We start from the raw sequence: 27,723 nt of genomic DNA on the forward strand, positions 1-27,723 counted from the left end.
GGTTAGGAGAAATTTCTTTATTCAACTGTTTGTTAGAACATGGAATGTTTTGTCACAGGGAATGATTAAGGCAGAGACCATTGCATCCTTCAAGGAAAATTTGATAAATATTTGAAACAAAGGAAGATAACATAGGATATACGGCACAGAAACAGGCCATTTGGCCCAGCCAGTCCATGCCGGCATTTATGCTCCACGAGCCTCCTTCATTCTTTCCTCATCTAACTGTCAGCATAACCCTCTATTCCCTTCTCCCTCATATGCTTATCTAGCCTCCCCTTAAATGTATCTATACTATTTGCTTCAACCACTCCCTGTGATAGTGAGTTCCACATTCTCACCATTCTCTGGTTAATGAAGATTCTGCTGCATTCCCTATTTGATTTCTTGGTGATTATCTTATATTGATAGCCTCTATTTTTGCTCTTCCCCACATGTGAAAACACTCTCTCTGTCTATCAAAACCTTTCATAATTTTAAAGACTTCTATTTGGTCACCCCTCAGCCTTCTCTTTTCAAGAGAAAAGAGACCCAGCCCGTTCATTCTTTCCTGATGGGTGTAACCTTGCATTTCTGGTATCATCCTTGTAAATCCTTTTTGCACACTCTCCAGTTCCGCTATATCTTTTGTATAATATGGCAACCAGAATTGTACACAGTACTCCAAGAGTGGTCTAACCAAGGTTCGAAACAAGTTCAGCATAACATCTCTACTTTTCAATTCTATCCCTCTAGAAATAAACCCTAGTGCTTGGTTTGTTTTGTTTAATGGCCTTATCAACCTGCGTCACTACTTTTAGTGATGAATAACAGTTATTTGGGGAGGGGGAGAGGGTGGGAAGAACAGCAGAATTGTGGGATGAGTATTAAATTACTCAATTAAAGAGCTAGCATGGACACAATGGGTGAAATGGCCTCCTTCTGTGCAGTAAACCACCACAACTCAATGGAAAACTAGGAGGCTATCAACCCACACAATAGTAATGTGCCTCTTAATGATTAGCTAAATAGAAAAAGGCCCGGCTTCAGGTCACGTATCCAACCTCTCACTCAGAATGGTGTAGGAAGAAGTTAAACTTAAGGGGAGACGGAGAAAGGAAGTGCATAAAAAGTGACAGTGTTGGGTAGCATTTTAAATAAACAGACATTTAGGGGGAGAAATTCCCCTCCTTTGCGCCTCCCATGGGGGGCGCTAATGGGGCACAAAGGCCTTTTCGCCCGGGCGCAGCGCTGACTGTGCCACCCGCCAAATTCCACGGGAGGTTAGCGGCGGCGCTACCGGGTTGCGACAGGAGATCGTGACGTCGTCTCCGGGCGCATCGAGCCTGCACAAAAATTCCCCTTCGCCCCCTGCAGCAGTGCCGGGCGATGGCAGCGACTGCTGCAGGGGACGCAAGCAGGGTGGCCGCTGCTAGTGGGGCGGAAGTTAAAGGCGAGGTGGCCGGCCACCCTGGAAAAAAAGTCGGATTTTTAAAAAGCTTTTTTTTTTTTTTTTTTATAAATTGCACCTCCGGATGCGAGGTCCATGCCGCGATCGCTCAGCCTGGCTCTCTGCTTGAGTGCCGGGCTGATCGTGCGGCACCCCCGCTCCCCGGTGGTCCAGGTAAGTGTAAAAAAACTGCAGAGTTTGCAGTGTGGGGTCCTTCCCTTTAATTCAGGGAAGAGCCCCTGCAACGCAGTAGCGCCACGCTGCCGAGCATATCGCCCCCAGTGCACCCCAGGTCATTAACGTCCCCATCTCTTGCGCTCCAAGAAGGAAGCTTGATTTAGCGCTCCACTTCCCTCTTGGAGCAAGAACTGGGAATTTCTTTTCTGATTTAGTGCCCCAAACGGGGCTCAAGGGGAATTTCATCCCCTTAGTGCATTATATGTAATGGGAGGACACAAGATTAAAACGCAACTAATACATGTGGGGGGGGAGATTTTAATCCTCCCCGAAAAAACAGGTGGGATGGGAGGTTAGAGTTAAAAAAAAAAAAGCTGAATCCCGACCCCAACCCGACCACTTCTAGTTTTAATGGAGGCGGGAAGGAGGGCGGGCAGCCAACCCCCACCCAGGAGACGGGTCGCCCATTTAAATATTATAATGAAGCTCTGTGGCTCATGGTGACCCACCATTTCAAATTTAACTCTGGCCGGCCGGGTTTCCCAGGCCGAGGCATCCAATCTCCGATCCCCCCTCTGGCTTTTGATTCTCTGCCCCGGATCCCACCCCCAGCCATCCAACCTCCTCCCTCCGGCCCCGATCCTCCTCCGGCTGGCCCTGATTACCCCTCCTCTGGCACCCAAAACCCCATCCCCAATCCCTCCCTCCCTCCTCTCTGTGGCCTGGTGCTGCAGGCCTATCTGCCAGACAGACAGCCAGCCTCTCCATCTGGCTGGTTGCGGGCAGGAATCAGTGCTTTGAAATGCTAATCAGGCCCTGCCGTTAAATTCACAATATTTATTAACGACTTAGATGATGGCATAGAAAGCCATATATCCAAATTTGCCGATGACACAAAGATAGGTGGCATTGCAGGCAGTGTAGATGGAAGAATAAAATTACAAAGGGATAGCAACAGATTAAGTGAATGGGCAAAACTGTGGCAAATGGATTTCAATGTAGGCAAATGTGAGGTCATCCACTTGGACCTAAAAAGGATAGAACATGCTGAAAGGCTAAAAACAGCAGAGGTCCAGGTACATAGATCATTAAAATGTCATGAACAAGTACAGAAAATAAATCAAAAAGGCTAATGGGAGTAAAAGTTATGCTGCAACTATACAAAAACCCTAGTTAGACCACATCTGGAGTACTGTGAGCAGTTCTGGGCACCACACCTTAGGAAAGATATATTGGCCTTGGAGGGAATGCAGCGTAGGTTTACTAGAATGATACCTGGACTCCAAGGATTAAGTTATGAGGAGAGATTACACAAATTTGGGTTGGATTCCTTGGAATTTAGAAGGTTAAGGGTTTTCAAGATATTAAGGGGAACAGATAGGGTAGAGAGAGAAAAATTATTTCCACTGGTTGGGAATTCTAGGACTAGGGGACAGTCTAAAAATTAGAGCCAGACCTTTCAGGATTGAAATTAGGAAACACTTCTACACACAAAGGGTGGTAGAAGTTTGGAACTCTCTTCTGCAAACGACAATTGATGCTAGATCAATTATTAATTTTAAACCGGAGATTGGTAGCTTTCTGTTAACCAAAGGTATTAAGGGTATAGGGTTTGGCCGGTGCCAACATCAGTGGGTGCATGGGCCTAAAGGAGTTTTGGACTTTTAAAATGGAGACGCACATGGGCTGCGTTCCAAAATGGAGTTTGGACTTCTCCACTTTTTAAAAAAAGGACTGACTTTTGGTTTCTGTGAAGATAACAGGAACTGTCTGTGTTTTGGGTTGCCATGGGACCAGTCTCAACGCTGACGTCATGAAAGGCAGGGGCCTTTTTTTTCCATATTCGAGCTTGTGTGATTTGTGGAAAAACACCTTTTATCCATGGAGCTGGGATGTCTGGATGGACAATGAGGTTTGCAGGCCAAAAGTAACACCTCTGGACGCTTTCAATGAAGGAGCAGTCAAGAACTTAAACAGTTAGCACTCCGAGAACTGGTCATCTACAGTAATGGCCTATCATTGTTTTCATCAAGATGACCAATGCAGGACAGAGACGTCACCAGGAAGACCAACTAGCATCTCTGCAACCATGGTAACCAGGAATCGCCCAGCCAGTTTTGTGTATTATACGGGGTATAAACATGCTGAACTTTGGGGGATTCGGGCGTACTTTTTTTTTCTCTACCATCTGGAATGGGGTTCTCCGCGTAGCTACGTGTCTGTCAACTCTCCAGGAATGCCCGAAGTGAGTGCCTCGCTGTACCGCCTGAACGTAACTCTCTAGGCCTCATCGCATACCTCTGTTAGGCACGGTTTTGTCTCTGGAGTCGAACGGAGCCGGGACCATGTGAATCAACGACAAGGGCTGGTAATTATATCCAGCATACACCACTAGATATCCCCAGGACCGCCCGCGTGTTTGGCTGCTGAGGAACTGCAATCGTCCAAGACACAGGCTAACATGGGTGTGTGTGTGTAAGGAGGCTTCCAAGTGTGGGTTCTGACCAAACCGGGAGAGGGGTTTAGTTAGAAGGGTTTTTCCATTATCTAGGCTTAGATTCTGGGAAGACGGTTGGTTCAGTGTAACCGACAGGGTCGGTGTTTTAGTCTAAAGTTATAAGCTAGTGTCCACGGTTACCCTACTCGTTATGCTTTAATCGAGAGGAGTAGAGGTTGTCGTTTTGAGAGTGTAATTAAAGGAATCGATCTTTGACCAACCTGAACCATTTTGTTTCATCTGAGTCAATTATAATCTATCCATAGTAACTCCTTGGGTCCGAACTTGGGGGTTGTGGGCTTGTGGTTCGCGGTATAATGCGGAAGACCAACCGGGTGGCATCCAGTCACGGCCGGGTTACATCGTAATCCCGCTGGGGACGCTGCGCATCGGGCATAGGAGAAGACCTATCTGGCCTTGGTCTCTCTCTCTCTCTCTCTCTCTCTCTCTCTCTCTGTGGGATTACTCACTAATCGACAGGCTAGGCAGGGGCTATTGGCATAAGCTCCTGTAGTCCAAGGGAAACAACCCAAACCGGGGAGTTTTTAATGCACGGGTCGACTCAAGGGAGAGTCATAGAAACACGGGGCACGCAAAAACACTCTACAAGGGATATGGGCCAAAGGCAGGTATATGGAGTTAGGTCACAGATCAGCCATGATCTCATTGAATGGCAGAACAGGCTCAAAGGGCTGAATGGCCTACTCCTGTTCCTAGGTTCCCCACTCCTTCGGCTGCCCCGCGATCTTCTTCAGACCCCCAACAGCTGCCCCCGCCCGCCTCTGTGCAGCCTAGTGCCACAGGCCTACCCTCCCAGAGCTAGCCAGCCTCTCAATCTGGCTGGCCGTGGGTAGGCAACAGAGGCTTCCCATGCAAATCAGGCCCTGCCGTTAAATTCAGCAGGGCCTGCAGGAAAGCCATTCTCCCCCCCACCGCCCCGCCCCCTTTAACACAGGTTAAAGATCTGTGCATCAGTTCTAGTTTAATATATTAGTTTACCATCTCACAAGTGCAGGTGGCTACAATCTAATATATGAATGAGAAACAGAAATTTTTGCTCAGTGATATTACAATGTACTCACTACTTACAGAAAAAAAGCAGAGTAAAATAATAACATTTATTCCATTCTCTGTGGAACTGGTACAATGGTTTCTGCATTAGAATTTTACAACAAAAAAATTGATCTGAAACCTCTAATGCTTGGCAGTTATACAATCATTCAACACAAGGTACACAGCTTAGCACTGAAAAATGCCAGAAGAATTAATTGTGAAACCCATAGGATCGCCAGGGTTAAATTTCTTCTGGATTTTGATACTCTGGGATTCTTATAAACACAAGACTGTTTGTATGTTTAAAATGCCAATATTGAAAGCCAGGCAGATCCAGAACAAACAAGTAGCAGAGAAAGCAATTAAAAACTTATTTGCATGCATTGACCATTTCAACTTGGAAATAATTCCTAATTGGCAAGAACTACATTTGGTATGGTTTCTGAGAAGCCTATCTGACTATAGGCCAAAACACAGCTTTCCCCTCACTGTACAACTGTTGACAGCAAGCAGTAACGAGACAGTTCCTGTGAAATATCTTTTAGGAGGACCCCTGATTTGGACCCAACAGCCATATTACAGTAGACATATTAAAGTTTGAAGATGAAGATTTTTGATGAGTGGAATGGGAAAGGAAGTAGTCCAATTTGAAATGATCGATGGGTCAAATTGATTGAGGTTTTTTTGACACAGCCATATAGGCAGGTTGCTTTCAGGACAGAAATAAATCCTGAAGAGAAGCCAAGCTCAGATTAGTTTAGCAGTTGTTATGACAAGTTAATTCATTAACTTCTCAAAGTATGGGTGGAGAGAAAGAGAGAATACTGTCTCAATGAATGAATACACCCAGCTATGAGAGAGCGAGAGACAAAAAAAATCAACTCACCGCATGAGAGTTCAACATTGACCCAACAGTGCAACTATTTCCTGGTAAAGGTTTTTACACAAACCCTTTTACATTGTATTTGCATTGAAGTCTAATTGATGGAAATCAGAGACTACATGTAGTTAGTCCTTGAAATTATAATCCTAAATGGAGCAAAGTTACGTTAAATTGAACCCAGCTAAAGCTACAAGATGATATAATGCTGTACCCACCTACTAATGTTCAGTTATGATTCTTGAATCAAGTTATTGCATTATTTTTGATGATTACTTCGATAACCATGCTATCTTTGAATGTGTACAGTTAAGAAAATACAACCTTGTGTCATCATTTATTTCTTTATCTCTGGTAAGCAAAGAGTTAAATGGTGTTCAATCAATGCTGCACTCAGGCTGTTGGTAGTATATTTTCTTACTCAGGTTGGTTTAACTTGGGACAAAAAGGTGGGGGGGGGGCGGAAATCTGGTTGTAAGATAAAATAATATTTTTCTTTAAAAAAACTTTTGAACTTCAGCAAAAGTTCACATTTTTTTTCCATAATCTATGAATGACCCAGAACTGTAGGAAAGCTCAGAGTATTTGGCACACGGAATTATAACAAAAACATTGTATTTACCTGTCCCAGGGTACATTCAAAATGTCCCAGGAAGTCGTCATCCTTCAAGTCAATTGTTTTGTTGTCAATATCATAAATTCCAAACTTCAATTTCTGAACCTGCTCAAAGTAGTAATCCACCAGGAACTTCTTTGAGAACTTTGGGGCGAGGCAGTTTTTAACTCTCTCTGTGCGATCAATCTACAAAATAAATAGATCCCAAGTTAATGAAGGCAACAAGAATAAAACAAATTTCTCCAAGTACTAACCATTGATTTAAAGCCAGTTAGTTTACACACAGTACGTAACAGCAGGGTTGCTAGTAAAGGGGCCAAACCTTCCTGGAAAAATAATAGGTGTCATCAACGCATGCCGTTATTAATGCACAAATTGGCCAGCAAGTTTAGGGGAGAAGACATACGGTACAAGTTGTGAATCTCCAGAACTTGCTGGTCAATTTAAGCTGCTCCGCCATTTGCCTCACACAAATGGCATCTCGCCCTTACCCGCTCAGTTATTTTTAAAAATAATTTTTTGGATTGCCCATTAAACTCACCACAAAAAGTTAGGGCGCATAATAATAATAGCGCAAGTATCCTTTTAACGAAGTGATAATTGTTAATGCAATGCCAATCAATCTCTCCAGCACAGAAAGGGAACAATTTAAATGGTTGAGTCTCATTCCTGTATGTAATAAATTGTTGTTAGAGATTTTAACAAGTCAAAATTTTGTTGTTACTTTTTCTTTGTCTCTTTTTTCTCTCCTTTAATGCACTATGGGGGGAAAATTTGGTTGCTTTGCGCCTCCAGTTAGCGCCATCTTAGGGCGCAAAGCAACTAGCGCCCAGGCGCGGCGATGATTGCACCGCTCGCGAAATTGACCAGACATTTTGCGGCGGCACTAAACACTACCGCCACGATCTCCTGCGCCCACAGATCATGACATCAGTCGAGCGTGCAACGCCCCGGTAGCACCCCAGACTGGATACTGTGTGGCGCCCCCTGCCTTACTGCCTGCCACTAGCAACAACAGGTTGAGGGGAGCGTTTTGCAGTCAGGAAGGACTGGGGGAGCGCTATTTAAAGGCGACCGTTCTTCCTTTTTTTGTCGGTGACATTTCTGCACCACGCATTCTGTGAGAGAGAGAGAGAGAGAGAGAGAGACTGACTTCTGGAGAGATTCGATGCTGTGTGAAGGAATTTTGGGTACTAAGCAGCACTTTGCAGGTTCATTTTGATTTGACCTTCCTTGCATCGATTTAGAAAAGAGACTATGGGGGCTGTACTCTCAATTCTTTCCTTGGGCCTCTCCATTGTTCTTTCCAGCAGAATTGATGTACAGGTCTCTCCAGGCAGAGATTCAAGGCTGCAATGAGCAGGTTGTGGATGGAGAGCAAGATCGACCTTTTCCTTTAAGAACTGGCCGGCCCAGTGTGTCTGTGTTCCATTGCTGACTGACATCACATGAGCTTCGCCAGCGCTCCGAGGTAGCGTCTTGCTCCTCGGTGTTAGTGCCTTAAGAGAGGTGTGTAGCGCCTGATTTAGCGCTCCAATCACCTCCGGGGCGATAGAAGCCAATTTTGCAGTCGGAGGCAATAATTAGCGCCAGGCGCTAAACTTTGCGCCCAGCCGATAATTGCGCCCCAAACGGGGCCGATACCGAATTTCTCCCCCTATGTCTTTTCCTCTCTGTTTCTCTTTCTGTACCTGATATGACTCTAATTCACCCTCCTTCTCCGTCATTCCTGTTTCCTTCTCAAATCCATTAGTTAAGGAGATACACTGTGTGTCCCGTTGTTCACCAAGGTACCAGATGCCCTGTTGTCCTCGACACACTGTTGGTGTCAGCTCGCACTTCCAGCAAGTTGCAGCACAAAATAAATTGAGCTGAAGAGTGCAGGAAAAAGTCTAACTGCACACCACAAGATGGCCCACTCCAGTGAGATTTGGCCCAATATATTTTTGTATCAAACACAATACAGACACAAACTTCAATTGCAGTATTCTGTGGTCACTTTCAGATGCCCATTAATTGGAATTGCTAAATGCTGTTCATATTTAATGGGGTTTAGCAAATTATTGGAGTCATCATCTACAGTCCACTGCTCTTAATTCAAAGCCACTTAACTCAATCTTTTAGCATTTGATTTCCATTTTGTTATGTTTGGATTGCTGGATTCAAATTAAGAGCAAAAAAAACAACTTTCAATTATCAGGATTACTGTAGGTGCCACCGGCTAGCAGCTATACTAGAAAAATAGAACAGAAATAGCTTCTGATGTGGGCTAGAGTTACGAATTCTCAATCATCACATCTGCTAGATGTACTATACTACTGATGTGCCAAATAACTGCCTGAATCCATGAGGTTAAAGCTTAAAACTAAAGGCTTTTATTAAGTAAGAACATGGCATCAAGTTAACACAGGGCAACCATCATTCATCACCGACCCAGCCCTTGGTAGAACATTCCAGAAGAGGGGCGGGGCTAGGGAGGAGCATTAGTGGTTACACCGGTGGAACATTCCAGACATTAACAAGTACAACAACAATACAAATGCCAGAACACAGTTATTTCATCACATTCACCCCCTGCTATAGATTCAGTCTGTCAGGAGGTCTGATAATCCTCTGGGAACGACGTAACTCTTGCTGAGGCTCCTCCCGGAGTACTAACTCCGGTTCATTCGAATTCCCAGAATCATCAGTATTTTCCACACTGAGGGTTTGTGTCTCTGAAGGTCCAATACCACGATTGAAAACTCTACTCTCAGAGTCGAACTCTTTGAGCTCCAGCAGGTGCAAGATCTTTAATAGAGACCGTATCCTCTCGCCCATCCGGATATTGAATATACGCATACTGGGGATTAGCATGGAGGAGTTGTACTTCCTCCACCAGTGGATCAGTCTTGTGGCCTCTCATGTCTGTGCAACAACACAGGGCCTGTGGTCGTCAATCATGTGGGTAACATTACTCCATTAGCAGCTTTTCTTGGAAAACTAAACATCCTTTCATGAGGGGTGGTATTCGTCGCTGCACACAAAAGAGACCTTATGGAATGCAGCACGTCTGGCAGGACATCCTGCCAGCGAGAGGTCGGCAGGCCTCGCGACTTCAGAGACAGTACGATAGCCTTCCACACTGTTGCATTTTCTTTCTCGACCTGCCCATTACCACGAGGGTTATAGCTGGTAGTTCTACTCGTTGCAATCCCTTGATAGCAAAAACTGTCACAATTCTTCACTCATAAAAGGAAGAACCCCTATCACTATGTATATAGTTAGGCATGCCAAACAAGGAAAACAGTTGGCAGAGGCATTTAATTACAACAGCACTAGTCACATCCAGACAGGGGATAACAAAAGGGAACCGAGAGTACTCGTCTATAATATTATTAAGAAAATAAGACATTACGGTCGCTCGATGGAAGGGGACCTTTAAAATCGAGACTCAAATGCTCAAATGGTTGAGTTGCTTTAATAAGATGAGCTGGCTCGGACGGCTTACAGAAGCGGGGTTTGCATTCAGCACAAACACGACAGGTTCTGGTCATTGTCCGGACCTCCTCAATAGAGTAGGGTAGATTGTGGGACTTAATGAAGTGGTTCATTCTGGTAACCCCAGGGTGGCAGAGTGCATCGTGGAGACTTTGAAGCTTATCTATACCTAGACTAGCACATACTCCTCGTGACAAAGCATCCGATGGCTCATTAAATACTCCAGGCCTGTACTGAATATCATAGTCATATGTTGACAGTTCTATTCGCCATCTTAAAATCTTATCATTTTTGATCTTGCCTCTCTGCTTAGTGTTGAACATAAAGGCCACGGATTGCTGGTCAGTAATGAGCGTAAAACGTTGGCCAGCGAGATAATGTCTCCAATACCTGACTGCTTCGATAATCACCTGTGCCTCCTTTTCCACTGAAGAACGTCAAACTTCTGGTCCTTGCAATGTACGAGAGAAGAAAGCTACTGGTCTACCAGCTGCCAACGCAAAATCAGATGCATCACTTTCCACTTGAAAAGGGATCTTCTCATCCATGGCATATACCACTGCCTTCTCAATGTCCCGTTTGATATTAAGGAAAGCCTCATGAGCTTCCGCCGATAGCGGAAAAGACGTCGACTTAATAAGAGGTCGGACTTTATCTGAGTAGTTAGCCACCCACTGGGCATAGTACAAGAAGAATCCCAGACACCTTCTTAAAGCTTTTACAGTGTGAGGTAAAGGTAATTCCTTAAGTGCGCGTAATCTTTCAGAATCTGGCCCGATTACCCCATTCTCCACAACGCAACCAAGAATACACAAACGTGTAGTATTGAAGGTACACTTGTTTTCGTTGTAGGTCAGGTTTAACCTCTTTGCTGTCTCTAAGAACTTCGCGAGATTTTGATCATGCTCCCGTTGGTCGCGCCCACAGATAGTAACATTGTCCAGGTACGGGAATGATGCTTCCAACGCGTATTCATCCACCATACGATCCATCTCCCGTTGGAAGACGGATACCCCATTCGTCACTCCAAAGGGCACCCTAAGGAATTGGTACAGGCGCCCATTAGCTTCGAAGGCCGTATAAGGTCGGTCTTCTATTTTAATGGGGAGTTGATGGTAGGCAGACTTTAAATCAATGGTGGAGAACACGCGGTACTGAGCTATCTGGTTCACCATCTCAGAAATACGAGGCAAAGGATAGGCATCTAATTGGGTATACAAGTTTATAGTCTGGCTATAATTGACCACAAGTCTTTTCTTTTCATTAGTTTTAACCACCACCACCTGGGCACGCCACGGGCTATTACTGTGTTCGATGATTCCCTCCCATTGAAGCCTTTCCACTTCCTCTTTTATAAATGTTTTATCTTCTGAACTATACTGTCGACTCTTAGTCACTATAGGTCTACAATTAGGAGCAAGGTTCGCGAACAAAGAAGGCGGACTTACTTTTAAAGTAGAAAGGCTGCAGACTGTGAGTGGAGGCTGAGATCCACCATACTTAAGGGTAACGCTCTCATGCTGACACTGGAAGCCCAAGCCTAAAATTAAGTTCACACACAACTGAGGTAATATGAGGAGTTTAAAGTCCTTATACTCCGTATCCTTAACGGTCAATGTGACTTTACAATAACCAGTTACCTCCGAAGTAAGGGACTTGGACGCCATCACAATTTCACTTCGAGTAGGATACACCGTCAATGAACAGGAGTTAACAAGGTTGGGGTGTATAAAACTTTCAGTACTGACACAGTCTATCAAACACCCAGTAGGACGACCATTAATCTTGATGTCCATCGTAGATTTCGACAAGGAACACGGTATGGTCTGGTCAACCGTCGCCGAGGCTAGAGTAAAACGATAGGCGACAGCAGAGAAGACATCGGGTACAGGATTACCCTTACACACTTTACTAAAATGTCCCCGTTTCTTACATTTAAAACAGGTAGCCTCTCTGGCTGGGCATCTTTGCCTGGGGTGTTTAGATTGGCCACAAAAATAACACTCAGACCCATGGGGTACAGCCACAACAATAGGATTAAGTGGAGGCTCCATTGGTGTTATGGATGCCTCCATACTCGTAACACACGAGGCTGAGAGAGACGCATGGGCTGATGCATACACTTCTAAATTATTCTGGGCTACATCTAACGATCGAGCAGTAGCGACGACCGTTTTTAAAACTAACGAGTCGTTCTCGAGGAGTCTCTGTCTAATATAATTAGATCGGAGGCCAGATATGAAAGAATCGTGGATGGCTTCTTCCTGATACACGATGGCAGAGACAGCCTTGTAGTTGCAATCCTTAGCCAAAGCCTTAAGGTCCTGCAGGAAATCGTCCAGAGATTCCTCGGGTAATTGCCTGTGAGTAGACAAAAGATACCTGGCGTATACTTCGTTAACCGACTTAAGATACTGGGCCTCAAGGGCTGCGAGGGCCTCTTCATATGTAGTAATATCTTCAATTATCGAGTAAGTTTGATGACTTACCAAGTTGGTTAGAAGACCCAACTTGTTAACCGTCGAATCGACCGATGCGATGAAGTGTTCAAAACATCGAAGCCAATGCGTAAATTTCTTCGACGCGTCTGCCGAATGGGGATCGATATCCAGACGCTCTGGTTTCAAAAAATCGATCCATCTTCCAAAAGTTGTTACTTAATAAAATTGATGTGCCAAATAACTGCCTGAATCCATGAGGTTAAAGCTTAAAACTAAAGGCTTTTATTAAGTAAGAACATGGCATCAAGTTAACACAGGGCAACCATCATTCATCACCGACCCAGCACTTGGTAGAACATTCCAGAAGAGGGGCGGGGCTAGGGAGGAGCATTAGTGGTTACACTGGTGGAACATTCCAGACATTAACAAGTACAACAACAATACAAATGCCAGAACACAGAGTTATTTCATTACAACTACTTGACTGCTATATTAGTCCCTTGAAACATGTTCAATGTGTTACATACTTCAATGGGAAACAGACTATAAACGCACTCCATCAAATGCTGTGGAGCTTGTTTTATCTGCAATCTGAACAGCACGGCACTAGAGTCAAACACGTGCTTTGTGTTGTATCCGTGTGTTAATAGAGACACGGAAGGCAGGAGTAGGTTTCACAGGTGTTTACTGAACAAATTCTGGAGGTGAACTAACAGATACAAGACACTATACAGGCTTATATAGCCCGAGTGGCCATTACCGGCATTACAGTACACAGGGGGCTCTTAAAGGCACATACACCACAATTCCTCCCCTTTTAGACAACCAGTACATAATATTTTAAGTAATCATTAATTAACATGTTACAAGAACAATAATCTACACATTGCTGCAGTTAATCAATTAAAAGTCAGTCTTTCTGGAGGCTTCCTGACTCGGTCCGGATAACGCCTCGGTGGTGTAGTAGTTTTCGGTGGTGTAGTAGGTTCTTTTGGCAAGGCTGATTCGGCTTGAATGCCAGTGTCGGGTTCATCTGGTTCCAGTATCACCGGATCGGAGGTAGATACTATGGGTATCTCTACTTCATCATAGGCGTATAGAGTTGTGGTGTAGGTTGTCCCTTTTCGGATGACTCTATGATCTGGTCAGCATGGCGCCTTATTATGCTTTCTCCAATGTCCACGGTATACATCAGCGGTCCTAGTCGTGTGCAAATAGTTCCAGGCTGCCATTTCTCGGTACGGTAGTCCCAGGCCAAAACTTGTTGACCTATCTGGAAGGTTCTAGTTGGCCTTTCATTCATGCCTTGAAATTGCCGGTTCTCCACATCCCTTCTGATGTTTGGCTTGATCAAATCCAGCCGGCATCTTAGGTTTCTATTGAAGAACATCATGGCGGGAGTTTGGTTTGTAACCACGTGTTGCACTCCTGTATGCAAACAAGAAGTTATCTACCTTATGCTGAAGTTTTATGTCTTCATTACCCATGGCCTTTATGGCCTTCTTGAAGGTCTGGACAAACCTTTCAGCCAATCCATTGGTGGCGGGATGGTATGGGGCGGACATGTACTGCTTAACCCCATTGTTTTTTTAAGAACTTCCTGAATTCTTCGGACACAAATTGCGGTCCATTATCAGAACAGATCTGTTCAGGCAGCCCATTCCTGGCGAATATGGTCCTTAATACTGTGATGGTTTTTTCCGTGGTGGTGGAGGACATCTTTATTACCTCCGGCCACTTGGAGTGTGCATCCACCGCGATTAAGAACATTGAGTCCATAAATGGACCAGCAAAGTCGATGTGTACCCTTTGCCAGGGAGATGAGGGCCACTCCCATGGATGTAGAGGGGCTTGTGGTGGGGCGTTTTGGACCTTCTGGCATCCTAGGCAGCTCTTGGTCATTTCTTCGATGTCTCCATCGATACCTGGCCACCACACAAACGCTCTGGCTAGGTTCTTCATTTTCACTCCACCCAGATGCCCCTCATGATGCTCCTTTAGCACTTTATCCTGGAGTTTGGGTGGAATCACCACTCTGGATCCACACATCAAGGTTCCTCGGCACACTGACAGCTGTTCTGTTCTTTGCGAGAATGCTGGCAACAGTGGTTCGCCATGTGCTGGCCATCCCTTCACCGTTAAATCGTAGACTCGTGAGAGAGAGTCGGGTCATTTCTCGTTTCCTTTTCAATGGCAGAATTTGTTACTGGTAGACATTCCAGTATGGTTGAGTGGAACATCTCCACTGGGTCTACTGTAGGTGCCTCTTCTACCGTTGGCAACGGTAGGCGCGATAAACCGTCAGCATTCCCATGCTGTTTTGATCCTTTGTATTCTATGTCATATTGGTGTGCCCCTAGGAAAAGGGACCACCTCTGTAGCCTTTGCACTGTCATGATGGGAACACCCTTTTTAGGGTTGAATATGGAGATGAGGGGTTGATGGTCAGTCAACAAGGTAAATGTTTGTCCGTGTAGGTAATGGTTGAATTTCTTCACTCCCCATACCAGGCTGAGTGCTTCCCTGTCGATCTGGGCATAGTTACGCTCAGCTGAGTTCAATGAGCGTGATTCAAAAGCTATCGGCCGTTCTGAGCCATCAGGGAATCTGTGCGATAATACCGCTCCTACGCCGCAAGGGGATGCATCGCATGCCAGTCTGATTGGCAGTGATGGGTTGTAATGAGCCAAAACTTCCTTGGACGTGATCAAGCCTTTACATTTATGGAAGGCACGTTTACAGTCCTCGCTCCATTCCCAAATTACTCCAGTTTGTAGCAGTTCGTTAAGAGGGTGCAGAACAGTTGACAAGTTCGGTAAAAATTTATGGTAGTAATTTATCAATCCCAGGAACGACCTTAATTGTGAGACATTTTCAGGTGCTGGGGCTTTTATGACCGCTTCAATTTTCTCAGGGGACTTATGCAACCCTTCTTCATTAATTATGTGGCCACAATATGATATTTGTTTCTGGAAAAATTCGCACTTGGGGCGGTTTGCTCATAGGCCCCGTTCTCTCAGCCTAGTGAGTACCTTCTCCAAATTGGCAAGGTGTTCATTGTCGTTTTCTCCTGTTACAAGGACGTCGTCTAGGTAGCATTGAGTTCCAGGAATCCCTTGCAGGACTTGTTCCATAGCTCTTTGCCAGATAGCTGGAGCTGATGCTATTCCGAAAACCAGTCGATTGTACTGGTACAGGCCTTTGTGTGTGTTTATTGAGAGATACTTTTTAGAGGCCTCCTCAACCTCCATCTGTAGATATGCCTGTGCCAATTCAATTTTGGTGAAACGTTTCCCTCCAGATAGTGAGGCGAAAATATCTTCTATCCTCGGAAGAGGATACTGTACCGTGTGAAGGACCGGGTTTACAGTCACCTTGAGGTCCCCACAGATGCGAATTTTTCTCTGTTCTTCAGATTTATCATTATTTAACGTTTTCTTCATGACCGGGACGATGGGTGTTGCCCACTCGCTCCAATCTATCTTGGATAACACGCCTGTCTTTTCCAAATTCTCCAGCTCTGCCTCGACTGCTGGACGAATTGCGTATGGCACCGGCCTTGCCTTAAAAAACTTGGGAATTGCCGCATCTTCCACCTTTATTGAGGCGGTGACGCCTTTCAAGGTTCCTAGTTCCTGTTGGAACACTTCTTTGGTGTTGGCCAGGATGTCTTTTAATCGTTCAGGTATGATGTCATCATCATTTTTTTCTTACTGGTCACCATCAGTGCCTGAATGGAGTGCCAGTCCAAACGTATCTTCCTGATCCATTCACGTCCCAACAGCGGTGGACCACCATCTTGCAGAACGTATAAATACAACTTCTGTATTTCCTTGCCGTTGTATACAACAGGCACCTTTATTTTCCCTTTGGGGTATACTTTCTGCCCCGTATATGTTTTCAAGATAATGGATGTGTCTTTCAAAGGTATATGCGGAAATAGCCACTCGTAATCCCGTCTACTTATGACGGTCAGAGCTGATCCTGTATCTAGCTCCATTTTAACTGGGGACCCCGCTATCGTGAGGGTAACCCAAATGGTCTGGTAATCTTCTTTGGCAATTACATTATGTAATTTGAGAGAGCTTAGTCTCTTGTTTCCGGAGTCGCTATCGCTCTTCTGGTCTTCGGAGCTACTGTCCGTCATCATTTGTACCGTTCTGTGCTTTTCTTTATTGATTTTTTTTCCTGTCAGTGGATTTTTTGTTTCCAGATCGGCATACACGTGTAATGTGTCCCATCTTTCCGCATTGCCTGCATGCTTTGTCCTTGAACCAGCAGTCCCTCTGGTCATGGGTGGATCTGCCGCAGCGATGACATCTCTCGAAACCCCGTGTCATTTCATGGGTGCCGAAGTCCTGTGGCTTTTGCTGTATCTTTGCAGCTCCTCTTGCTGCTGCTTCGTATGATACAGCCACACTGAAAGCCTTGTCCAGTGTCAAATCTTTCTCAGAAAGTAGCTTTTTTTGTGTTCCTTCACTTAGGAGACCGCAGACGAATTTGTCTCGTAGAGAATCTGCCAGTCCTGTCCCGAATTGGCAGTGTAGGGTATCAACAATCTCCTTAAAATTCTTGTCCATCGGTTTGGCTGGAGTGATTAAGTTTCGTAACAGCCCGTATGTCCTTGCGCCCATTAGATTTAGAAGTACCGATGCCTTTTTATCATCTTTTATTTCATTCGCTGTGCAATATTTCTCCACTCTTTCCACATATGTGGTCCAATCCTCTATATCGTTATCAAAAGCATCAATATTGCCAGCCTTAGGCATCCTGGAAAAAAAAAATGGCACTTCCCGCGCTTTTCTTTCTTTCTTTCCTGCAGAAAAGATATGGCGCTTCCCCGCCACTGCTGCTGCCGACAACGCTGTTTTCCGCAGTTTTTTTAAAATTTTATTTTTTTTATTTTTTTTATTTACAGGTGGAGACTCGTTCCCGCTGAACTCTCTGGGACTTTTCCCCCCCCTCTGCTAGGTCCGAACGCCGACCTGCTTTGCAGCACCGGCCGTCTCCCGAGTGCTCCCCCCCCATCTGTTTCTGCTTGCCTCCGCCTTCGCTGCTTGGCCTCGCTGCAGAGCCAGCCGATGGAGCCCCAGCCCGCCGCCCAGGAAGGATTATTGCAGTACCTGCCACCAGCTCGGCTAGCTGGTGAAACCACAGCCTTTTTTTTTTTTCTTTCTTGCTTTTCTTCGACTTTGGACGTCTGAGGAATCGATGTCCTTGAGGTGCTGCCGAATTGCAGGTAAGTCCGTTTCCAATTCGTCGCCACTGTTGTATCCGTGTGTTGATAGAGACACGGAAGGCAGGAGTAGGTTTCACAGGTGTTTACTGAACAAAGTCTGAAGGTGAACTAACAGATACAAGACAATATACAGGCTTATATAGCCCGAGTGGCCATTACCGGCATTACAGTACACAGGGGGCTCTTAAAGGCACATACACCACACTTTGAACAAAAGAATCTGGATGGCTAGAATTGGTGAATCAGAGATGAAGCAAAGCAGGTGGAGACAGATAAGCATGGTCCTGAAAACACAGTGGATTGGTTCATTGGAAGTCAGATAAACCGAAAAATAATTTAACTGTGAATGCAATTCAATTCAATGCATTTAAGGCGAAGCTAGATAAGTACCCAAGGGAGAAAAGATCAGAAGGATATGCTGATAGGGTTAGATGAAGTAGAGTGGGAGGAGGCTGGTGTGGAGCATAAAAACCGGCATAGACCAGTTGAGCCGAATGGCCTGTTTCTGTGCTGTAAATTATATGCGATTCCATGTAATTAATTCAAACCAAATTCTTATGTCCAGATTTTCTGAATAGTTCAATTCTTCAACACCAATACTCAACTATTCAGAAACCCATTTGGCTTCAACCACTGCAAGCACCAAGTTCCATATTCAATGGGCTGGATATGCCAATCCCTACGGGTGGGTACGCGCTGTGCACCCACCCGTAGGGACATCGGAAATGCCAGTTTCAGGCATGCACATGCTCTTGACAGATCCTCCAGCTGCTCTGGAGAAGGGCCTCTGCGGGCGGATAGTTCCGCTTTTTGGAGACCCTCCGCCCGCAGAAAACCCTTACAATTCTTACGCCTGGTAAAAGCAGGCGTAACGCTTGCTTTTACCAGGATAAGAGTAGAAAAAAAGTTTTTAAAAAATTCTCTGATTTATCATTTTAAAAAGGTAAGTTAATTTTTAGCCCTGTAAAATACTTTATTTTTTTCAAAAAATTAAATTTGTTTAATACTTAATTTATTGTAATTTCAAGTTATTTTAAAAATGATGGTTTTTTAAAATTTATTTAAAGTTTTACAATGTTTTTTCATTGATCGCCATTCATATATTTGACAGGTCTTCCTGTCAAATGTATGAAGGGAGGTTCCCTTCTGTAATTGGCTCCCCATGGCCTGTGTGATCCCAGGGACGCTGCGAACTACCTGCGCCTCTGAGATACGTGGGCCCTGCGCACTTGCAGTTTGGTGAGGCCCAGCATTGGAACTGTGCGCCTCCCAGGAGCCCTCAGGTAAGGGCACAGATTTTTCCAGATTGCAGGCCTCCGCCCGCGGGAGGCCTGCGATTGGAAAATACTGGTCATTGTAAGCTGTGGAGCAGTCTATAGTAAATTTAGTCTTGTCCCAATGTAAAAAAGGTAGTCTCAGTAATGAGGAAAAAACATGCTGGGTCAGAGACTTTTATTTTCAATATATATTCATTTTCTTAAAAAACAGCAGAATTGAAATGAAACATCAGAGAAACTGGTTCAAAAGAGGTATTCAGCTCTTAGGTGTTAAGGAACTACATTTTCAAGAAATCAAGTTATCAAGCCTGGGTTCAATTATCGGAATACTTTTATATATTTTAATACTTTTATAGAATTCAGTTCCAGTAGAAAGCACACTGGTTTGTCTTAGCCTGTGTTAGCAGAAAGGACAAAAAAGTGCACTATCCAGTCTGTGTTGCGTTATTTTATCTTGTTGGCGAAGCAGAAGGCCACTACAATCAGATTCATTCTAACCAGTAACCCCTGCTGGAAAGTAATGCCAGAATGAGTGACAATATGATCAAGCTCGGCTGTGATGCCTCAGTTCCATCCAATTTTCAAATATCCCGGTAACATTCACGGTCTAGATTTAAAGTTTGGCTACTTGGGCAAGGTACCAAGGCCAGCCAGCGTTTTTGGAATAATTATCCAGGAACAATTGGAGAGGCTGGGGTTGTTTTCATTGGAACAGAGGAGGTGGAGGGGAGACTGAATTGAGGTGTATAAAATTATGAGGGGCCTAGATAGAGTGGATAGGAAGGACCTATTTCACTTAGCAGTGAGGTCAATAATCAGGGAGCATAGATTTAAAGTAATTGGTAGAAGGATTAATGGGGAGTTGAGGAAATCTTTTTTCACCCAGAGGGTGGTGGGGGTCTGGAACTCACTGCTGGAGAGGGTGGTAGAGGCAGAAACCCTCATCGCATTTAAAAAAAGTACATGGATATGCACTTGAAGAGCCATAACCTGCAAGGCTATAGACCAAGAGCTGGAAAGTGAGGTTAGGCTGGATAGCTCTTTTTCGGCCAGCACAGACACGATGGGCCGAATGGCCGCCTTCTGTGCCATAAATTTCTACGATTCTATGAGTCAACAGTTTCAGGTGACTAGGACAGGATACTGGATAGGGGGGAGGGAGGAGAAAGGAGAATGTTAAAGTTCATAATTGTTTTTACCCAACCTTCCGAAAGCAGTCATGGGATCCAATGAAAACAAGGTAGAGAGCAGGAATTCTTCATCACTATTCTCTTTTAGAATACATTTACAATTTTACAACAAAAAGCAAACATTGGAAATCTTCCCACATACAGAAGGAGAAAACTGAAAATAGGTTGGGGAAAGATGAGAAGACACCTAAAAGCTAATACTTGTAGTAGCAAGTATTGATTAAACCAGATGATAGCATCTTGAACTGGATTTGTAATATTGAAAATAGACAGCTGTTCCATTAAAAAAAAAATTCCATCTACTGATCGAGCTCCTGAATAAAAACCATTATCATGACAAACTCTAGGAAATATACATCGGGCAGAACTCCTTACCTCAGCCCATTGTTTTTCACCAGTACTTATGAAGAACACGCACAGCGGATCAGACTTGGAACCAACATCTTTATCTAATAGATTCTCACAGGAGATGCTCAGTTCAACTTTAGTCACACACTGCGCCATCTGCTTAGAAGAAAGGAAATCTGTAGAATAATTATTAATTTGAGTAAACTGTCAACTTTTAAATCAAGAGTTAATGTGCATAAAATTAAATATTTATACAAAGTAGCATTTGCTTTTACAGCTCCCTCCCCCCACTTCTTTTCGATTTTCCAACACCAATATTATCACCAAGGCAGGAATGTGAGCAGCTCACCTGCTCCAAAATTTCCATAGGTGTGCAAGAGTCACTGATTTCCCTATTTACAGGAAGCCAGTTGGCATTTCAACCCATTTAAGAAAGCAGAGAGTGGGAGTAAAGGGTAGCTATTCACAGTGGCATAAGGTGGGTAGTGGTGTTCCACAAGGATCAGTGCTGGGACCACTGCTGTTCACAATTTAGACTTTGGAATCAAAAACACAATTTCTAAATTTGTGGATGATACCAAATTTTGGTGGGGGGGGGGGAAAGATAGTCAATACTGAGGAGGACTGCATCAAATTACAGGAGAACATTAATGGGCAAATAATTGGTAAATGAAGTTCAACAGAGACAAATGTGAGGTGTTACATTTTGGTAGGAAGAATAGTGAGGTCACTTATCACTTGGAGGGTGGTTCAAGAAGGCAGCTCACCACCACCTTCTTAAGGGCAATTAGGTATGGGCAATAAATGCTGGCCTTGCCAGCGACACCCACATCCCACAAACAAATAAAAAAGCCTAGGTGTGGTAGAGGAACAAAGACACAAATCACAAAGTTGCGCCACAGGTTAGCAAGGCTATTAAAAAAACAAGCCAAGCACGAGGGTTTATTTCTAGAGGGATAGAATTGAAAAGTAGGGAAGTTATGCTAAACCTGTATCAAACCTTGGTTAGACCACACTTAGAGTACTGCCTGCAGTTCTGGTCGCCATATTATAAAAAGGATATAGAGGCATTGGCGAGAGTACAGAGAAGATTTACAAGGATGATACCAGAAATGCAAGGGTATACATATCAGGAAAGGATGAATGGACTGGGTCTCTTTTCTCTTGAAAAAAAGGCTGAGGGGTGACCTAAGAGGTCTATAAAATTATGAAAGTTTTTGCTAGAGTGGATACAGAGAGAATGTTTCCACTTGTGGGGAAGAGCATAACTAGAGGCCTTCAATATAAGGTAGTCACCAAGAAATCCAATAGGGTATTCAGAAAAAACTTCTTTACCCAAAGAGTGGTGAGAATGTGGAACTCACTACCACAGGGAGTGGGTGAAGCGAATAGTTTAGATGCATTTAAGGGGAGGTTGGACAAACATATGAGGGAGAAGGGAATAGAGGGTTATGCTGATAAATTTAGATGAGGAAAGATGAGAGGAGGCTTGAGTGGAGTATAAACACCAGCATGGACTGGTTGGGCCGAATGGCCTGTTTCTGTGCCGTATATCCTATGTAATCCTATGCAATCAGCTTGGCACGTTCCTCATAACCAGGCCAAAGATGAGAAGCAGTCACGCGAGGAAGAATCACAAGAATAAGCTCTAATCCTTGAAGTCCGTGGAACGGTGTTTGGTACATCCCTCTTGTGCTATAAGATGGCATGATATACAACTTTTAACATACCGCTGGGCCTTATTTACAGGACTTGTACCTTATCTCCAATTAGTTACAGCACGAAGACAAGGCAAACCTATACTGTAACATCAATTATTTAATGCTACCAGAAGCTCTTTGTGAACAGTTTAGCAGTGAACAAAAGAATTCTGGTAGATAGGGACAAAAGTATAAATTAAATATGTCAAAAGCACTAATTCTAGTGGAATTGATTTTTGATGCATGTAAACAAACTAATGAAGCTACGTAACCTTTGCAGCTCCTTTTAAAGTGTAATTGGTTTTGATTTTACGACAACAAATGTTGGAAGATAACAGTTCTCCATACAAAGGTTTGGTTGTACTTTGGTGTCCTGGCCATTTCACAAATGCAAAAACAGATTATTGTTGTAATTTAATCATATTACTTTCCTAAATTTGTATTACATAGAACAATGCATCTCCAGTCACCCATAAACATGTCCTTGGTTTATTTATAAGTACCAGGGAGTCTAACCAAGTGTTTATTACCATGCAAACATTAATCATTCACTTCACAGAATCACAGAAACCCCACAGTGCAGATAGAGGCCATTTCAGCCCATCGAGCCTGCACCGACACATATCCCACCCGATCCCCGTAACCCCTACACCAACACATATCCCACCCTATCCCTGTAACCCCACGTATTTAATCCCCCTAACACTAAGGGTCAATTTATCATAGCCAAGCAACCTAACCCGCACATCTTTGGACTTCAGGTCAGGTCAGATCAGGATAAGCCAAACTAAAAAGCACCCTCCACCCCTTCCACTTCAAGGTCTTTGAGAAAATCTGTCCCAGGGCCATAATTTAGTTAAGGTATCTGGGAGATATTATTAACTGCACAGCACATTAACACTTTCTTTTAGTTAAACCAAAATGGAGAATTACAGAAGTTCATTTATAGCAGCCCAGCATAAATATAGTGGAGTCTCCATACATCAAAATGAAGGGATTGGACGAACACTTTGGTATATTCAGATTCAATACAAGACTTGTTGCAGTTAACTTAACGTTTTACCTCTGGGAACCAGGACTACACTAACTCAAGACATCTGATGCATCAAGATTCCAGTGTATCTGACCTTACAGCCCAAACAAGGTCAAGACATCGATGCTTTTAATTTTGATGTGTCATCAGACTAAATAATTTCATGCTGTTTATAGTTTGTGCAGTGAAAGGCATCAAGCAAAAAAACAAAAACAATGGATGGAACTACAGCCTCTGATGATTGTGGTCAGTGTTCGTGTTCATTTGTTGTAGCCACAGAATATGGGCAGAGTTGGGTTCTTGAACAACAATGAAAACTTGCATTTATATAGTGCCTTTAACGTAGTAAAACATTGCAAGGTGCTTCACAGGAGTGTAATCAAACAAAATTTGACACCGAGCCACATAAGGAGATATTACAAAGAGAGAGGTAGGTTTTAAGGACTATCTTAAAAGGAGGAAAGAGAGGTAGAGAGGCGGAGAGATTTAGGGAGTGAAAAACAAAGAGCTTAGGGCTTGGACAGCGAAAGAATAGCCACTAATGGTGTGGCAAAGGAAACTGGGGAGGCACAAGAGGGCAGAATTGATGGAGCGCAGAGTTCTTGGAGGGTTGTAGGTTTGGAGAATGTTATAGGGATAGGGAGGGTTGAGGCCACAAAGGGATTTGAACACAAGGATCAGAATTTTAAATTTGAGGCATTGCTGGACCAGGTGCCGACGAGCATAGGGCTGATGGATGAATGGGACTTGGTGAGAGTTAGAATACAGGCAGCAGAATTTTGAATGAGCTCAAGTTTATGGAAGGTGGAAAATGAGAGGCTGGCCTGGAGAACATTGGAATAGTCGAGTCTGGAGTTAAAAGCATGGATGATGGTTTAAGCAGCAGATGGGGTGAGGCAGTGTGGAGCCGGGCAATATTACAGAGGTGAACGTAGGCCGGTCTTGGTGACGGAGAGGATATGGAGTTGGAAACTCAGCTCAGGGTCAAATAGGACCCTGAGGTTGCAAACAGTCTGGTTCAGCCTCAGATAGTTGCCAAGGAGAGGGATGGATTTGGTGGCTAGGGAATGGAGTTTGTGGTGGGGAATAAAGAGAATGGCTTCAGTTTTCCCAATATTTAGTTGGAGGAAATTTCTGCCCATCTGGATGTCAGACAAGCAGCCTGACAAATCACAGGCAGTGAAGGGGTCAAGAGAGGTGGTGGTGAGTAAGAGCTGGGTGCCGTCAGCATACATGTGGAATCTGATGTGTTTTTAGATGATGTCACTGAGGGGCAGCATGTAGATGAGAAATAGGAAGTAGCCAAGGTTAGATTTTTGGGGGATTTCAGAGGCAACGGTGCAGGAGTGGGAAGAGAAGCCATTGCAGAAGATTCTCTGGCTACAGCTGGATCGATAAGAATGGAACCAGGCGAGGGCAGTCCCACTCAACTGGACAATGGAGGGGAGGTGTCGGAGGAGGAAGATGTGGTTAACCGGCTCAAAGGCAGCAGATAGATCAAGAAGGATGAGGAGGGGTAGTTTACCATGGTCACAGTCACATAGGATGTCACTTGTGACTTTTATAAGAGCTGTTTCAGTACCTTGGCAGGGTTGAAAATCATGATTGGAAAAGTTCAAACAAGGCGTTGCGGGAAAGATGGGCATGGATTTGGATGGCGATAACACGTTCAAGAACTTGAAGAATGCGAGTTTGGAGATGGGGTGGTAGTTTGCAAGGCCAGAGGGGACAAGTATAAACAAAATGGTACATTAACTGGATGATGAAACCAAATTATTTTTGAAGTTGCATGAAATATACATAATTATGGAACACTAACATGAGACAGTCCACCTAAAATAGACACCCTCCCTGATTACATCACCATGCATGATTCATATTTTGACAACAGAACAAATCCCGGACTAAAACATGCCAACTTTTTTCTCACTCCTGTTAATTACTTTGTTACAGTTCAAACAACAGTGTTGTATATATGCTTAATTTTTGACTCTTAATACTCTTTGAAGTAGCCTCTCAGTTGTAAAATCAATCACCACCTTCTCAGAGCAAGTAGGGATGGGCAATGAATGCAGTGTTGCCAAGGTCACCCACATTCCAAGCGCAACTAAAGTCAGTGATGCCAACAACATTAAAATGATTAATTAACAGAACACCCATTGCTTATTATTCACAAACCAGTGAGTGGCAGAACAGGGTAATGATATTTTGCCAGTAATTTGCACAACACAATGAGTTATGACTAAAATAAAGCAACCTCAAGATTCTACATTTATAAATAAAGTATCTATTTGCAAATTTAATTACTCTTACTGCATAAAGCTTATGAAGTTTGGTGGTAATTTTTTTTTCTGATAAGGGCCACACAGTACCTTTCTGTCTGCTTTTTGCGTATTTTGATAAAATATATGAATGGCAACTCATTGGTCCCAAACTTGGTCATCATGTAATTCTCAAATTTTACTGGTTTTGAAGGGGAGTTGGAATCATGACTAAGAGCAGAATGCAGCATGCAGCTGATTAACTTGGATCACTTTCCACAGCATCAGCACATTAAGGAAGGATAACTGAATAGGCAAACATTTTTAGCCAATTTTATTTACATTCTGCTTAACTGGCTGCTGGCAGGGCCAATATCTCGTTACGTCCACAGAAATTGTGCCGAGAAATGATTTTATTTTCCTCCCACTTATAACATCTCAAGCCCCACTTATAACATCTCAAGCCCTTCTATGAACAGTATCCTCAGCTCTATAAATCACAAAATTAGAATAATTGTACTAACAGGAGGTTGCTCATTCACTAGGGTACATTTAAAATCAGCACAAATCCTCTTAACATTACAGTGATTGGGAGATCTAGCCGATACAATTGCATAATTTAAATTTGAAAAAAGTACCACCATTGCAGCTATAATTCTACAGGTAGACTATCCTTTATCCGCACTTCTGAAATCCGAAAACCTCTGAAAACCGAAAGTTTTTTCGTGGAGCGTAAGTCGTGCACACGACATGACCCGAGTGGCGCAAAACATGACCCGACGCTTGACCCACGCAGGTGTGAGGCGTCAGTTGTGTCTCAGCGCTGTCACACGTGCGCCTGCTGCTCTCTTTGATATTTGTTGGTTTTTTACGATTTGTGAAAATGCTAAAAAGAGCTGCAGATACCCCTATGGGTAACAGTGAGAAGCAGAGAAGGAAGCATCTCTCATTATCGATATCGCAGAAAGTGGAGTTATTGCAGAAGCTTGATCGTGGTGTGTCTGTGCGACGTCTTACTGAAGAATATGGTGTGGGAACTACCACCATATATGACTTAAAGAAACAGAAAGACAAGTTGTTGAAGTTTTACACTGACAGTGATGACCATAAACTAATGAAAAGTAGGAAAACATTGCATAGGGCAAAAAATGAAGATCTTGACCGTGTGCTGATTGAGTGGATTCGACAACGAAGAGGTGAACGTGTGCCACTGACTGGTTTGATGGTCATGAAACAAGCTAGAATATACCATGAAGAACTGAACATTGAAGTTGAGTGTGAATATTCAGAAGGTTGGCTGCATAAATTTAAGAAGCGTCATGGTATAAAATATCTGAAAATCTGTGGTGAAAAAGCTTCTGCTGATCATGAAGCAGCTGAAAATTACATAGACGAATTTGCCAAAATAATATCTGATGAAAACCTCGGTCCTGAACAAATTTACAATGCTGATGAAACAGCTCTGTACTGGCGCTACGTTCCTAGAAAAACATTAGCAACGGCTGATGAGAGTGCACCAGCAGGTTTTAAGGACGCTAAGGACAGGTTGACTGTTCTTGGGTGTGCCAATGCTGCAGGCACACACAAGTTAAAGTTGGTAGTGATTGGAAAAAGCCAACATCCGAGATGTTTGAAAGGTGTATGCAATTTACCTGTGCATTATTATGCGAGCAAGAAAGCATGGGTAACCATAGGAATATTTTCTCACTGGTTCAATAACCACTTCGTACCAGCGACACGAGCTCATTGCAGGCAAGTTGGACTGGAAGAAAACTGCAAAATTTTATTGTTCCTGGACAACTGCTCCGCACATCCCCCTCCTGAACTTCTTGTGAAAAGTTATGTTTTCGGCATTAACTTTCCCCCTAATGTGACATCTTTAATACAGCCTTGTGACCAAGGAATTTTACGCTCCATGAAGAGCAAGTATAAAGACGTTTTTTTGAACTCTATGCTTGATGCAATCAACAGTGGCATAGGAATCCAAAGCTTCCTGAAAGAGTTCAATGTTAAGAATGCCATTTACGCAGTTGCTAATGCTTGGAACGATGTTGACAAACCAACATTAATAAATGCTTGGCACAGACTTTGGCCTTCAACGG

The 27,723-nt window shown here is 43.7% G+C and overlaps 1 protein-coding gene across 5 annotated transcripts in view; it reads right to left on the reverse strand.

Moving 5' to 3' along the window:
• Positions 1–27,723, reverse strand: part of LOC147114791 (copine-3-like) — a 95,485-nt gene that overhangs the window by 55,524 nt on the left and 12,238 nt on the right. For 3 of the 5 annotated variants that reach the window (XM_085992725.1, XM_085992727.1, XM_085992724.1), the window contains exons 2-3: positions 20,655–20,803; positions 6,659–6,838 (exon numbers count right to left, since the gene is read on the reverse strand). In XM_085992725.1, coding sequence (XP_085848851.1) covers positions 6,659–6,838; positions 20,655–20,783 — 309 coding nt within the window. In that variant the 5' untranslated portion in view covers positions 20,784–20,803. The remainder of the gene's footprint in view (positions 1–6,658; positions 6,839–20,654; positions 20,804–27,723) is intronic. The other 2 variants (XM_085992726.1, XM_085992728.1) reach the window with 2 other exon arrangements.

This window comes from Somniosus microcephalus, chromosome 7, assembly GCF_052327205.1.
Source record: "Somniosus microcephalus isolate GS21.2 chromosome 7, FLI_Smic_1.0, whole genome shotgun sequence".
NCBI classification, from domain to species: domain Eukaryota; kingdom Metazoa; phylum Chordata; class Chondrichthyes; order Squaliformes; family Somniosidae; genus Somniosus; species Somniosus microcephalus.